At 38.3% G+C, this 15781-nt stretch overlaps 1 protein-coding gene across 1 annotated transcript; it reads left to right on the plus strand.

Annotated features, from left to right (window-relative positions):
- The first annotated feature begins 9562 nt into the window (after positions 1 to 9562).
- On the plus strand, positions 9563 to 12287 carry LOC149828147 (transcription factor DIVARICATA-like). The gene is made up of 4 exons (XM_090017410.1): positions 9563 to 10520; positions 11071 to 11305; positions 11429 to 11576; positions 12036 to 12287. Exons 1-3 carry the CDS (start codon positions 10057 to 10059, stop codon positions 11531 to 11533), a joined length of 804 nt encoding a protein of 267 aa, XP_089873536.1. The 5' UTR covers positions 9563 to 10056; the 3' UTR covers positions 11534 to 11576; positions 12036 to 12287.
- The last annotated feature ends 3494 nt before the right edge of the window (positions 12288 to 15781 follow it).

The following is a 15781-nucleotide window of genomic DNA, read 5'->3' on the forward strand; positions in this document are numbered from 1 at the left end:
ATGCCTTTGATGTATTGCTAGCAAAGCTCTCTAATCGTTCGAGGAGACACTAATGAGTCATACATATTTCACATGTTTATGAAAAGGGAAAGCAGTACATTCAATTTTGCTCAGAAAATTGGTGTGAATCATTAATGTTGGCCGCATTATTAGATTGTGGTTTGCATTTCAATGGGCTCATATTGTGTAGTGATCAACAAAAAAGTCTCTCGGGAACAATATATTTATTTTGCCGCATCAGAAACTACTTATTTGAGTGTATTTCCTGGCAATTACAGAAATATTGCCAAGATCACATCTGATGCAAAAGAAAACTATGCTTGTCATATCAAACCTCAGGTGCAAGAACTATCTGGGGTGTATTAAGTCATGCTACATCGCTTTTTGTCATGTGATTGGTTTTCCTTTGGTATGTATACAGTAAAATTAATCTTTTTCCCTCACTCTTTCTCCTTTTTTGCAGTTTCAATTGGGAATTCTTTGTTCATACAATAATGGGCACCCGAGGCTAGTATATTTTCCAGAGTTCGTGGCCTTATACCAGTCAAATATAGCTGAGAAGCCCACAGCATTAATAAAGGTGATTATCAGCAAGCAAACAAGCACCAGGTTAACTTTTATTCACATGCCTGAATTTGTGGTCCGTCTGGTGAGTATTTTGAGCTTCTCGATTTCAAAGAACACCCTCTCATCCTTCTTGTTCTTCTGTGCGCTCAAATCTGTTCTTCTTCATAGACCTGCATCCAAATTCTCCACGACATGTTCACTGCAAGGAATCCAAATAACAGCATGTAACAGCTTTTATGCATCAGGTAGACAGTTTCTGTTTGTATATTTTCTCCTTTTTTCGGCAGTGTGAGAGAATGCAGTATGTTACAAGAAGGCTTTGTTACTTCGCACAAGCATGCTTAAACTGTGAAATCCATTAGCCTTCTTATCTAGAAAGTAGAAACACAAGTAGCAGCTCCTCTCACTTTGAGTGTCAAGTTTTGCAACTGCATCAAATTCAATCAAAAATTCATGGCACACTTTTCAACCGCGATCTGCTAGCCTTATCTGTATCATGGCTATCTTTGCAAGTAATTCCTTCTAAGTTCTACCAACGGGCGGCTCCTCATGTTTGGTAGGAGCTGTCAGTGCACGTCACCATATGTTAGGAAGTTGCAAGTCCAAAACCCAATTGTATGTTGTTTAAGTGGTAGGGGTCTGCCTAACTCCAGCTTGCCTTTCAAAAAAAAAATCTGCAAGTTCATCTCCTCTGGCTGAGCTCAAAAAATCCAGGATTAGGGATGGCAGTGGGGCGGGGGACAAGGTCTCCACCCCCGCCCTGCCTCAAGATTTTATCCTCCACCCCCGCCCCGCCTCCCCGGCGGGGATGGATTTTATCCTCCACCCCCGCCTTCATCCCCGTTTCATGTCCTCCATCCCCGGTTCAAACGGGGATGAGGCGGGGCGGGGTGGGGAAAAGTGCACGTCCATCCCCGCCTCCACCCCCGGGCGGGGATGGATTTTAACCTTCGTCCCCACCTCCATCCCTGGTCCAAACGGGGTGGGGCGGGGCGGGGGCCGCTTTCCCCTGGTCCACTGCCATCCCTATCCAGGATGGTCTTTTGTAATTAAATGGATTAATTACCAACGGGGGCTCTTCGTGGTTGGTAGGAGCTATCAGTGCACGTCTCCTTGTGGTGGGACGTTGCAGGTTTAAAACCCAGTGGTACGTTGAATGTTAACTGGTGGGGATCTGCCTAACCCCAGCTTGCCTTTCAAAAAAAATAATAATCAATGGATTAATATCTTGAACAATGGTTTAGTCTGTAAGAGGTAACCGTGCTGAGATGGTTTTGAGGGTGTTGATGTTCCTGTTAGCAAGAATGTCGGCAATGTTGCTCTGAATCGTTTGGCCAATGATTCAGGTGAATCCGTCGATACTGATTCTCAAGTGAATCATTTTGAATCGGCTAAAAAATAATTAAAAAAATTCATGTAAATCATTAAAATAATATTAAAAATAAATTTTAAACCTTTTTTTACATTTATTAAAAACAGTCGATTCAGGTTAGTGTTATATAGATTTTCTGTCGATACTGACAACATCAAGGAGCTGTTGATGGGGAGTTAATAAATGCTATCTATCTCATTTACCCTCATTAATGTTTGGAAACGGAGATGGGAAGGGTGATGAGATTGGATAAGAGAGTGGGGAAGGGCCTTTTTTTAACTGCATCCAATTTTTTTGTTTTGTGAAAGCCTAGCTGGGTTAGGCAGACCCCTATCGGTTATACAATATACCATTGGGATTCGAACTTGCAAAGTCCCAACACAAGGTGACACTAGCTGCTCCTACCAAACAAGAGGAGCCTCCCCCCACCCCCGAAAGTGCATCCTTGCAATGATGTAGTTGACAACTCCACTCTCATCGCTCATTTTTTTCTCTACTCTCATCTCCTTTCCATCACCCCCTCTCAAACTGAGCTTAAGTGGTCTTGAGATGCAGGCTCTGCAAAATTGAGGACTTGGAGTTCGACTTGGACCGAGCAAAATATTCGCTTTGGTCTGGTATATCAGGCTCTTTTCTTTATTACTCAAGATGTCAAACCTGAAGTAAGCTAAGGGTCAGACGGACTTGTACTTAGCATTCAACTCGGGATGGGCCATATGGCGAGCAAGAGCCATTGATGTTTGATCAAATCAAGTTTGTGTTTGGTTGGTCCTGTATGTAAAGGTCAACATCAAGCCTGAATATGGGTTGATCTAGGTTTGTGGGGGTAAAGGTCAAAAATCTCTGGCACAAGCCAGTCCTCCTTTACCACCCATCCCATAGTAACCAGGAAGTGAAATGGATATGGGAAGCAATCCATGAAGCGGAATGAGTGTTAAAAGATAGTATGAAGTTGGAAACAAGATTCATTTTGAAAGCAATTGTGAAAGTGTGCAAAAATCAATAAAAATAAACATGAAGGAAATGAGGGGGAATGGGTGGGAAGAAAGTGAGGAGGGAAAAGCAAAAAAATAATAATAATAACATGAAAAAACACAAAAAACAAGGAGGAATCAAGGGGAAACAAGTTAAAAACTGAAGAGATGTGAAATGAGAGCAAGTTTCCAGCACACTTCCTCCATAAAATGGCGTTTCTGGTAACTATGATGAGGGGTGTCAATGGGTCGGGTTTCACTCGTACCAAACTCTATAGGGTTAGGGTTTGGTGATAAATAAGATGGTCCAATTAGAATTCAGGTAAGACCTGAAGGGTCTGATTAATATATGAAGCTGAGTATGGTTTGTGAAATTTCATACCAGACTCGGGCCCGACCTGAGTTGTGATTAAGATCCCCAATTTTTCAATGTAAAAATGATAAAAAAAATATTATTTTACTGGGTCTGGTTCATGTAATCCTTATAGGATCCAGGTATGGTTTCTCTTATGGTGGGTCCAATTAAACCGGGGTCTGGACCGGTACCATCATCTCTGATTTCACATGGGTCTGAACCAAACCCGTTGACACCCCTGTCTATGGTCCAGGGACATCATGCTGGCTCAGGCTGATATCCAGCCTTGGCCCTTCAGTAGAATCTGGTGAATCCAACTACAGCCCATTTCCTGCTGTTTGACTTGGGTTGAGTCAAATTTACTGATCATTCATCACAGTGAGATGGACCCAATCTAATCTGGGCCTATACATTGCTCAGACTTTGTTGGATTCGACCATATATGCACACCCAGGACAACTTTATTGACTCCTTAATTGTAGCTGCGCAGGTAAGTTTTACTCCCACATGAAAACCGTCCTTTCAGAAATCAAGAGAATATCTTTAGCTTTTATCTTATTGTGCTTATTCAACTAAGATAGACAGCAGCAGCTTTGTACGGCCCACTTTGCATGACAGAGGGCAAAACCTAGGTTTTGCCTAAAAAACAAGTTTTTGGTTGACCAAAAACTTGATTTTTTTTAAATTTTAAATAGAAAAACTTAAAAAGGAAAAAGAAAAATAAAGAGAGCCAATCCAGCAATTTTCTTGCTGATAATGGCTGAAAATCTATTGGACATAAAATAAAACAAAAAAAAGAAAAAAAGAATCTGACCATTTTCCGACCAGCATCGCTAGCATGTCCAATGCTGCCTGGTGGTTACCCGGCTGAAAAGATCAGGTGCAATATGATTGTACAAATATTTGTGCCTTGCGCACCTGATCACCCTCCATCTTGAGGACAAGGCCTGTCAGTTGCGGGGGCCAAGGCCTGATGGAGGGTGATCAGGTGCTTAATGCACAAATTTTGTGCCATGTAATGCACCCGATCTGGACTCGGCCATTTTTTTCGGTTGGTAGATGACATCGAAAAGGCCATGCATTAAATAAACCAGGAAAAAAGGGAAAAGGGCACCTGACCATTTTTGAATGCTTGAATATTTATGAAGATTATGAGCCATTGATTTTAAAACCTTAAAAAAATCATGTTTTTGCATCAAAATATGATGATTCAAGAACGGGTTCTTATAAAATCCAAGCATGTAAATCACATCTGCACTGTTAGATTCAAGAGAAAAGAACAAAAAATTCATAAAACGGTTCTCATATTTTCAGTTCTCATATTCTAGCGATTATATGTGTGTGTGAGCGCACCACCCTAACTTGGATTTCTGGCTCAGCCCCTGCACCCTTTTTTGAGATATTTTATAATTGAAGTTTTATAATATGATGCATGTATCACAGAATCATGAGAATCAACCACCAGAAAATTAGTGTCATCTACCAACCTTTTATATTTATATAGGCGTTTTAATTCACCTTCTCATCAGATTCTATATATTCAAAATTTGACAGCATGGTTTACACATACTACACCCCCAGATCGACGGTGGAGATCGCATGTACCATGATAGGATAATTGGTCCATCACTACTATATCATTGCCCCTTGCTCAAGTTTCAGTATTTAAATAGCCATGAAAAAAACAGAAATTCAAAAATAGCCAGCAAAATCTTGTTAGTATATTCATAGCCTATTGTGGCACCACAACTTAAATGAGGATTGTGTAATGTGGACCAAAAACATGGTTCAGCGTAGGGGTGTCAATGGGTCGGGTTTGACCAGGACCCGACCCCTAGCAAACCCGATAGGGTCAGGGTTTGGTAATAAATGAAAAGGTATGACTAGAATCCAGGTCAGACCCGAAGGGTCCAATTAACATATGGAGCCAGGTATGGTTTGTGAAATTTCATACCTGACCCAGGCCCGACCCAAGTTCCCACTAGGATGCGCAATTTTTCATTGTGAAAAAGAAAAAAATTATTATTTTACCAGGTATGGTTTGGATCTGGTTTATGTAATCCTTATAGAATCCGGGTGTGGTTTTTCTTATGGTGAGTCTGATTGAACCCAGATCCAGATCCGGTACCATCATTTCAAATCAGGCCTGGGTCTGATTCTATCTGGGTCCAAATCAAACCCGATCCATTGACACCTCTAGTTCAGTGTGCTGTACCCCCTGAATGATGATTCCTGGACCCCCAGTATCTCTTTATATGGGTCTGTCATATTATATTACAAGTCCAAAGTGCCCAAAATAAGGCAATTCTGTTCCTTGTACAGCGGCCCACAATTACTTTAGTCTGTTCTAGTGCAACTTGGCTGAGTAGTATCGCAGCTTTTAGGTAGGAAATATGGTATTCTTCTGAGTTGTAACCATAGTGACAAAAGTTTAAAATGGCAAAATATCGGCAGTTAAAAACTCGGGGAGATTTTGAAAATTTTCATAAAATCTTTCATTTTTCGGAAAAAACTTAAAATAAAAAATAAATTTAAAAATATAAAAACAATTTTTATAAGAAAATATAAATAAAACACATTTAAAAGTAAAAATCTCAAGGGTTTTCACCATAAATATCTGCTAAAAACATAAATATTGCAATATTTGTCACGGTTTGAAAATCTTGTGAAAATTGCCATTTTAAATTTCAGGCAATTTCTTGCGAGATTTTTTATAAATCTCGCGATATTTGTTACAGAGGTTGTAACTCCATTGGCATGGACTCTATATGAAATTTTGGACTCCCATTGGAGAGGGAAACAACACATCTCTATGAAAGTGACTGGAGTTGGAATTGGATGTAATGAGAATCCAATTCCTTCATCCACAACTTGGGAAATATAGAAAATTTGATGCAATTGGATTCCAATTCCACTCAGTTCCACAAATCCAAACAGGCGCTTACACAGTGGCGCTCACTCCCCTAAACAAGAGAGTGTGGACCCTTAGAAGGGTGTTGGTGCAGCTCACATGACAGGCTGGAGGGTTTCTTGGATCCCAAGACATGGGACCACAGCAGTTACAAATAATGCTGATATTTAAGGAATATTGCAATTTTGTCACTGATATTTAAGGAATATTGCAATTTTGTCACTGATATTTTAGGAATATCGCAATTTTGTCATGACATTTTTCAAAGCTGATGTTCTATTAAAATTTGTGATATTTTCAATATATTGCCTGTTTCAAAGTATTACATGTTTATCATGATATTAATATGATTAAAAAAGATCTTTTTCTCTATTTATTTATACATTATTGGTCTTCCCATGTATACATTTTACAACAATATTATATTTTCTTATATACTAATAATTTTTCAAGATTTTCTCATGAAAAAATAGATTTTTCAAAATACAAATTTTTTTTTGGATAATTCAACCTCCTCCCCTACAAAATCTTAGACTGCACATTGGCTGACATCTGGTTGGTAAAACCCTTGAGGTTTCCCTTGCCCAATGGAGAGTAGGGGTGGCAAAATCTGATGGGACCCGCCAACCCTCTTCTTAGCCGGGTTAGGGTTTGGCTTAAACGGGTTCGTGTCGTAAACGGGTTGACCTGCCTAACTCGTTTATTAAACGGGTCGTGTTCGTGTTAGGGGTATGCCAACCCGTTTGACCTATTTAATAAACGGGTTAGGCGGGCGGGTCAACCCGTTTACACGAACACGTCAACCCGCAACCCGTTTATATGCTTGAATTCCATATTGAGATTTGCAAAAAAAAAAGTATAATATGTATTTTTTTTGTGTGTTTCTAATTGTGTTATTCGGGTTAGAGTCTTAGACAGGTTATTCGGGTTACTCGGGTCGGTTATCATGTCTATGTTATCAGGTCGACCCGTTTAATAAACGGGTCACCGTGTCGTGTCGTGTTGAACCGACTCATTTATTAAACGGGTTAATCGTGTTATGTCGGGTTACCCATTTAATAAATGGGTCATGTTCGTGTTTGCCACATCCGACCCGTTTAATAAACGGGTCATGTTCATGTTGAGGTATTCTGACCCGCCAACCCGTTAATTCGACCCGCCGACCCGACCCGATTGCCACCCCTAATGGAGAGTACACCCAACTTCGACCTTGCAGTAAAGGATGCCACATGTGGATTTTAAACATGTTACCTCTGGTCAACTTGGTTGCCCTTACTAGATGAGCGGAGCCCTTGCGTTGCAATATGCCAAGAGTTTTCCTCGCCGATATTTTTCCGGAGAACCGGATTTGTGGCTGTGGGGACCACTATGGTCTAGATTTAGTAATGGACCTGAACCAAGTCCAAATGGAACAGTGTACCAGGAACCTTTGGGAATTTCAACTCTAGGAATATTTCGGATCTGAATTTGTCGGCCAATTCCGGTGAAAGTCAAGGGCCACACTCGTCATTTTCTCAATCCATTTACACACTTATCTCGGGGGCTGTGCAAACACTGTTTGCAAAATTGAGAGTGGGACCCACTTGGGCATAATGGCTAGGTGGATCCCCCCCCCACCCAAAGGCTGACCCCACCCTAGGGAGTCATCAAGCTTCAGCTTAGGCAGGCAGGTGAGGCCTATGGGATTTGAACCTAGACTGTCTGTCAAACAGTTTAGGCCCCATCCCACTACGCCAAACCCCTTGGGTCCCTTTTAAGAAAATATTTGTGTATACTACAAAAAACACTATAAAATTTATTTTTATCGCATAAGTTAAAATAAGATATTTTCTAAATAGACAATATTTTAAAAATATCATTTTTTTCATATAGCATCAGAGTTTGAAAATATCGCAATTTTCAAAGTATCAGTGATACTTGTGAACATGGTTTACTCTATCGCCTGCTGGGTTTTAGTTAGACCAATTGTATGGTTGAACCAAAGAGTTCCGTATCACCTTCACTCAAGTCGCTCAAAACAAAAGATATGGGAGGCTTCTTAAAACCACAGAAGCCTTCTTCAAAACAAAAAAAACTGCACTATTCTTTTGCACTTCAAAAACTTTATGAGAAATTCACTTCCTAAAAGTTAAAAAAAAAACTCTCTTATTCAAAATATGAAATAAATTTCCATCGTATTGTAAAAATCTTCCTGGTAAGGAAAACATTGTACAACCTTTTTGTGAAAATGTATGCTTTTGTAGTAAATTCTGCATATAATAGTATGTATCAAAATGCTTAAAATTCATATTAGTTAAAAAATACAGGTTCTGACTATGTATTGACATCATTTTCTACCTGTTTATGTCATTGTTTCTTGCTTACTCAACCACTTAATACTTTATATGCATCTAAGTCATAGTTTTTTTTTACTCGAACAAACCACTCCAGGCGCAGCGACCTAGCCGTGCTGGCTCAGTCATAGTTACCAGAAAACAAAATAAATACGAGAATTGATGGGTGAAACAGAAGCAGGAAAGTAAATGTTGAAAAGTAGTATAAAGCAGGAAGCAGGAAGCAAGCACATGAGAAACAAAAAGGAAACACATAAAATGCAATATGGAGCGAAAGCTGAAGTAGATAAGAAACGACATGAAAACGAATGCAAAGCGATATATAATCAAATTGCAAGCTTGTTATAAATTCTTTTTTTTTTAATATGAAAAATGCAGGAAGTGAAGAAAAAAAGGAGTGGAAAGCAATAAAAAGCTAGAGGAAATGCTAAGAAAGCAAGGAAAAGCCAATTTGGAAGGCAAGGGAAGGAAACAGGTTTATGAAGCTTCCCTTTATTTCAAGGAAGCGAAAGGCTTTCTGCTTTCGAAGCGAGCTTCCCCATGTAGCAAGAATCTTTCGGTAGTTATGATCTATGCATTTTATTTTAACACACTCAATGAGGGTAGGGGTCTGCCTAACCCCAGCTCACCTATAAAAAAGAAACTCGCTTCTCGCACCCCAGCTTCCCACTCTAGGAACTATAAAGTGTGAGACAACGTTAACATTGATAGCTTAGCCTTCTTGTTCCAGGCACTATTATGTGACCCAGCTCTTAGGTGTAGAACCTAGTTTTTAGTTGCCAAGAGTTTGGTTTAAGAGTTTGGACATTGAGCAACTTGTGCGTTCCATTGGGGTTGCATCTTCATACACTAGCAGCAGCAATCCAATTGGGACTTAATTAGCCTAGTCTAAGAACCCAATTGGTGATAATTGGGTTGCAATGGATGGCTCCTACATTTTGAAGCAAACTTAACCCAATTGGAATCCCCCACTTTGTTCTCCTTTCATTCTCTCACTAGCTCTCTTCTAGCCTTCTGATTGGCAGCAAAAGCATAAGCACCCACCTTGATCTCAGCTCCCTTTTGCATATATTAAAAAATAAGCAACAAAAAAAACATCATCTTTTGAGTCAGCTCTGCTTCCTTCTGGACTCTTCCCCCTGGTTTCCAAGTTTTTGTTTCTTGGATTTATCTTATTGTAGTCATTGGATTCTGGAAAACCACAGCTTTTCTTCTTGTTGGTTTTCTTTCTTTCTTCATTTTGCTATTTGATTTTGTGGGTATCTTCAGACCTGAAAGCTGGTTCTGTATACAATTAGTGGGGAAGATCCCTCCCTCATTTCAAGTTTACCACAACAAAAGAAGGTTGCTTCCTTTTCTTGTTTGTTTGGAAAAATAAAAGAAAAAAGATTCGTCAAAGTGATTGATTTGTAAAAGGAGCTATTCTTATTCGGAATTGCCACTCTGCTTTTGGATTCCTAGACTTCCTTCCCTGTGCTTTGGACATTACTTCATCTTTCCTTACTCCAGAAAAACTGATAATTCTGTTGGTTCTGGTTCACTAGATGGCTGAAGTTTTATTTTCTTCCAAAGAACACATCATGGGTGGAAACCTGGTGCTTTATGAGCAGATGAAAAGGTATGAGAAAGGCCTTGGTTTTAGTCCCACTTATGGCCATAGTCCACTCTGGACTCTGGCAGAGAACAAGATCTTTGAGAAGGCTTTGGCACTGTATGATAGCAAAACACCAGATAGGTGGCAGAAAGTAGTGGCCATGATCCCCGAGAAGACGACTTCGGATGTGTATAAACATTACCAAGATCTTGAAGCGGATGTCAATAGAATTGAAGCCGGATTGGTTGCGATTCCGAGCTATAATTCTCCGCCGTTCACGGTGAAGATAGAATCGGGAGAAGAGCACGGGTTCAACGTGTTCAAGCAGTTTGGTAATTGCTCAAAGAGGGGTGGCGGAAGGGGTTGTGACCAGGAGAGGAAGAGGGGTGTCCCTTTGACTGAAGAAGAGCATAAGTATACTTTCCATAAAGCTTTCTTCTTTATTTAGTTGCAGAGTAGATGAAACCCTGCTTCAGATATTTAATTGGCTAAATCTGTATATTTCTATGTAGTTATATGATCATATATTAATATTACAGTTTAATATCATTCCCTCAGTATGCCCATATACTAACCTTTCACTTTTGCTTCAAAATTCAAAGCATTTCTGATCTTACTGTAGTTCAAAATAACTCAAAAGATCTTGTTAAATTGATTTCTCCAATTCTTTCGTGTAATATAGAAAAAATATTCTATATGAGAATACTGGTGATCATGAAGAATTGGTTGGACCTTTATGAAAGGCCTGAAATATGTTGATTTTATTGATCCTGCAAAGATCATAGGATTTCTTTAATCAATCCTATTGAAATTTAACTGTGGTTTGATGTATCCAATTGAACAGCTAATATATTTCAGTTTACAAAGGCAGAATCATTAGAATATTTCTGCAAAAAATAGAATCTGTAGATAACTTACAAGTTTACATCTAATTGACAATTCTTTTCGTTTCCTACTATTACAGGCTGTTTCTGTTGGGCCTAGAGAAGTATGGAAAAGGGGACTGGAGAAATATCTCCAGGAATTTAGTCGTCACAAAAACTCCTACTCAGGTGGCCAGCCATGCTCAGAAATATTTCATCCGGCTAAGCTCCGGGAGCAAAGATAAAAGAAGATCTAGCATACATGATATCACCACTGTTAATGTGACAAATAAAGAACTAACTCCACTCGCTCGATCTCCAGGTCTTCCTGCTCAGGTAGCATGCCTAGCACTCCTAACATGTTCTATTTATTGTTCAATCCATGTCAGACTGGTGAAGGAGATATCAGTGTAAACTCCACAGTTTCACAAGTGGAATTCTCAATTCCTTCTTTTGCAGTCAGTACCTATGCAGACAACTTCAACAGACAACATTGGCAGAGGAATATGCTTCATGAATCTCATGTGGAAGTGCAAAATTCTGGGTTTCAAATGCAACCTTTAATTCACAGCTATCGCGGGTAATCCCACGGAAATTCTTGCAAAAGGTAATTCATCTAGTGAAACAAAACTTGTGTCGATGTCTAGAACTCTTTTTTCTTGTCAATGTGAAAGTTGATGGGAACTGTGCTATAGCTTTCAAATATTGAAGCTTGGAAGTATGGTGACATTGTGTTGTAGTTCAAAAGTCAAGTTCCCCAATGTCAGCCCCATGGGTTTCAGATAGGGGAGACGTTATAATAGTAAAAATTAAGTGAGGTTTGTCTGAAGTTTTTCTATGGAAATTCTACCATATGTTTTGATGTGATAGTGTACTTCAGAAGAAACATGAGAAGCTGGGACAATTATTAGGCTTCTCTGCTAATTCAACAATTTTTTTTAATAAGATATATCTCAATTAAGCATAGAAATGCTGATCCTCTGCAATTTAAGGTCCACATTGAAGGAAACCTGAAAAAAAAAGTTTGAAAGATGAAACAGCCTAATGTTTTTCTTCTATTGTGCAGAAGCTTCTTGCATGAATCTTCATGAAGATTAGTATCAGCAGAAACTCTTCTAAACTTGTGCAAAACAAAGGCAGTTTGCTTCTCCAGAATAGGATTTTACAGTGAAAATATGTTGCATAGCTCGATCGATGGCTTTGTTTAAATGCATCAGTTGCAATACACCTGAAATTTCCTGCTTTCTGCACAATCATGTGTGTGAAAGTCGTTCGGCGGCCTTATCTATGTTCAGTTATTTGTATCAGTTTTTTCATTCTTCATGGTTTTCTTCCTTTTCTGTTTTTGTACTGATTCTCTAGGGCCACGTCAGCTTGACCTCTTAAGTTCCTTAATGATGGAACTTTCACTGATTAATACTAAATGCTTTGACAGAAGATCAGTAGTGCTTCAACAGGGTGAAAATAAATTTGTAAACTCTAGCCTAACAGAAACAGTGAGCCTTCAATTCAACTTTTCAAAATTTTCCCTGGTTTATATACCAACAATTTAGATTTTTTCATAAAAGAATTTGGTCATCCCATTCATGTATATGTTTTATTGATTCTCTTTCCCTGATGACATCTTGCATAGATTCTAACCTAAGATTTGAGTTTTAACTCTAGTTTCCTTTTCTTCAAAATCTGAACTTTCCAGTTTTTCTTTGAGATTCGAGCCCCGACTCGAACCTTCCAGCTTTCCTTTGAATATTTGAGTTTTGACTCGAATTTTCTTTCCTTCAAAATCTAATTTGGTCTAGTTTTTCTTTGAAGATTTGGGTTTCGGCCCGAATTTTCTTTTCTTAAAAACCAAACTTCCTAGTTTTCTTTTGAAAGCTCGAGTTTCGACTCGAATTTTCCATCTTTCCTTGTAGAATCCGAGTTCTGATTCGGATGTTCTTTTAAAACCAACTTCTGAGTTGGGCTTACCTTCAAAATCCAGTATTATGCCAAGGCTTACCTTGAGAATTTTTTAAATTGCACGGTATCTGCACAACAAAGCTTCCTTGTAAGAATCATCAAGGATAAAGTATCTGGTCATTAAGAAGAATCAGATCTTATTTTCTATCTTCATAATACTGTGCATACTGATTATTCATGCATGTTTTTTCGGCTTTATGGTGCGATAATCATTTCTGAAAACACACATTCTTGTTTTTCGATTGCTTGTTAACTTGAATCCAGCTCCTACCTCTAATTAGTAGATGGTAAGTTTAGCTTTAATGTAATAACACTCATGAAATTTCGTTTTCTTTTGCTCAAACTCATAATCAATTTATGTCCATTTTGTTTAAAAATTGCCCACAGTGGTCAGTGGCTGTTGGAACAGGTCGGTTGTGTTTAAAGCTTAACTAAGCACCGACACCAAATAACGTTAAGTTTCCTTCTCTGCTGACTGATTGAAGTTTTTCTGAGTCGTTTTATTTGGTCACCCTCTATAGTCTTTCATGTAAATCTGTCCGAATTTACAAAGAAAACTACCAAACTACAATTATCTCTACCAACTATCTAAGAAAAGCTGAAAAAGGTAAAAAAATGAAAAAATTCAAAAATAACTGAAAATTTAAACAAATAAATTAACTGAGATTCTCATAAAACAAACTCTCTCAAAAGATAAGATCTATCATAAAATTGTGGATCTGATACAGTGATCCAAACACAAGAACCAAAATATCGAGAAAGAAATCTAAAATGAAAATGGATCCAATTAGGCCATTTACAGACCCGGGTTCACTGCTCCGCTCTTGCATCAGTTTTGTCCCATAAATGTATGATGCAAGCACCATTTTTCTATCCATTAGTTACCTTTTAAATTTTCTCTATGCACAGAAAACACATAAATACGTATATATATTACATTCATAATGACATTAAACAAGCAATTCCCTTGGCCTGAGACAAAATTCTCTCTCATAAGACTGCAACTAATCCATTTCACTTCTCTTTCATAAGCATATGTAAAACCATAATTCTTTTCACCAATGTTTTGTCCCCTCTGATGTGGTCATTCGGATTCGTCATGCAAATCAGATGATCCAGGAGTAGGTTCCTATAAAATCAAGTATGTAGAACACATTTGTACAGTCAGATTTAAGGAAAACATGTAAAAACTAGTCAAAAGCTCAGTTAGCTGACGGTTAACTAGAAAAGTTGTTAGCAGCTACCACCTCTCCGTTGCTATTGGTGGTGGTGTTCAATATGTTCTGGTGGTCATGGTGATGACACTGTATCTACTACTACTATTACAGAGATGAGCACCAACTAGAGTCACCAACCATTTGATGTGTCCCCCACTTAATTACAATGGAAGGAAGCATTCAAATGGAAATCCACTGTTCCTCCTACAACTTTTCATGATAAATGACAAAAATTGGCAACCTTTGTTTTTTTCAACTTTCTTGAAAGTTGCATAGTAAAAGCACCTTGGGCCCCTTTATTCTTAAGTGATGAATAAAGGCAACATATATGGCTCATTAGCTGCATTAGTTCTTTCAACTCTTGCTCTTTTCCTTCCCCATTACGCGACTTAGACACCATAAGATCTGTCACATGGACACGGACAAGACACAAGGTTGCAATTTTTTTAACTATGACACAGAGACATTATTGTTCAATATTCAATTTATAAAATATTTTTTTGATATTTTAATACATATGAATATATTTAGTATTCAAAACTGTCATTAAAAAATAATAAAAATTTATAAAATAACTTTTAAATGTGGCTTGACGTATCCACGTGTCCTGTCATGTCCCCTTGGTGATGCAAATGGGCCCGATTCAGGTTGGATCTTACAAGATCCTAACCAGAATCCAAAATGTGTATGTAGATCCAAATCTAGATCCAGATCCGAATCAGATCCAAGGAGGTAAGGTTGAATCCGAATCTGAAATACATGTGGTAAAACTGGATCCTGAAAAAGCAAACTATTTACATGTAAAAAATGCAACAGGAATGGATTTTCATTGAGGTCAATTCCGGATCGGATTTAGAATGCTGATCAGAATCCGACCCGAATTCGAAAGTAATCGGATTGAACAGATCTGAATCTGATGCAAATGAACACTCGGATTTTATTTAAAGAATCCATATCCAGAAATAACATGTCAGGCTCGGATCGAATATCCCACCCGTTTGCAGCCCTATGTCCCCCTAGAAAATAGACTCCATACAAGGAAGCTGGGAAAAGGATTATATATGAAACATAATTTTTAAACACCCAACAGATTCAAGCGGCTCTGCAAATCTGAATCAAGAGATACTTTTTTTCTTTTTGGGGGTTTCCCATTGCAGACAAGAGAATGCTACCAAAGGAATCAAGAGAAGACAAAGGTAAAGGAGAAAAGATGCAGTGAATTCTTATATAGACTCAACTTTTTCATGGCAGGATTCCAAACCAAGAAACCAGTGGCTCAACTAGTCCAACAGTCTTTACACTTTCCGTTTTGAGAGTTGCACAAGGGATGATCCTTATCTTTATTTATTTATTTTTCAAAATAAGCAAAGGCCACTGAATTGCCAACCTTTTAAGAATAAACCAAAGATTAAACAGGCCATAAATCAAAGCTTGCAGGTAAGTGGGCATATATAATTTTTTTTTAATCAGTTATTTATGAAGGGTTAATGAACCCAAAAAAAAACAAGAAAAAGGGGTATTTGGGAACAGATTAATTTAGGGCTGAAAATAGGTTGATGAACCATATCCCTTTATAAGGATATAGATCATGATAATTACATCCACATAAAAAGTGTGATGCAGTACACCACTTCTT

Source organism: Nuphar pumila, chromosome 9, assembly GCF_984573655.1.
Source record: "Nuphar pumila chromosome 9, dmNupPumi1.hap1.1, whole genome shotgun sequence".
Taxonomy (NCBI): domain Eukaryota; kingdom Viridiplantae; phylum Streptophyta; class Magnoliopsida; order Nymphaeales; family Nymphaeaceae; genus Nuphar; species Nuphar pumila.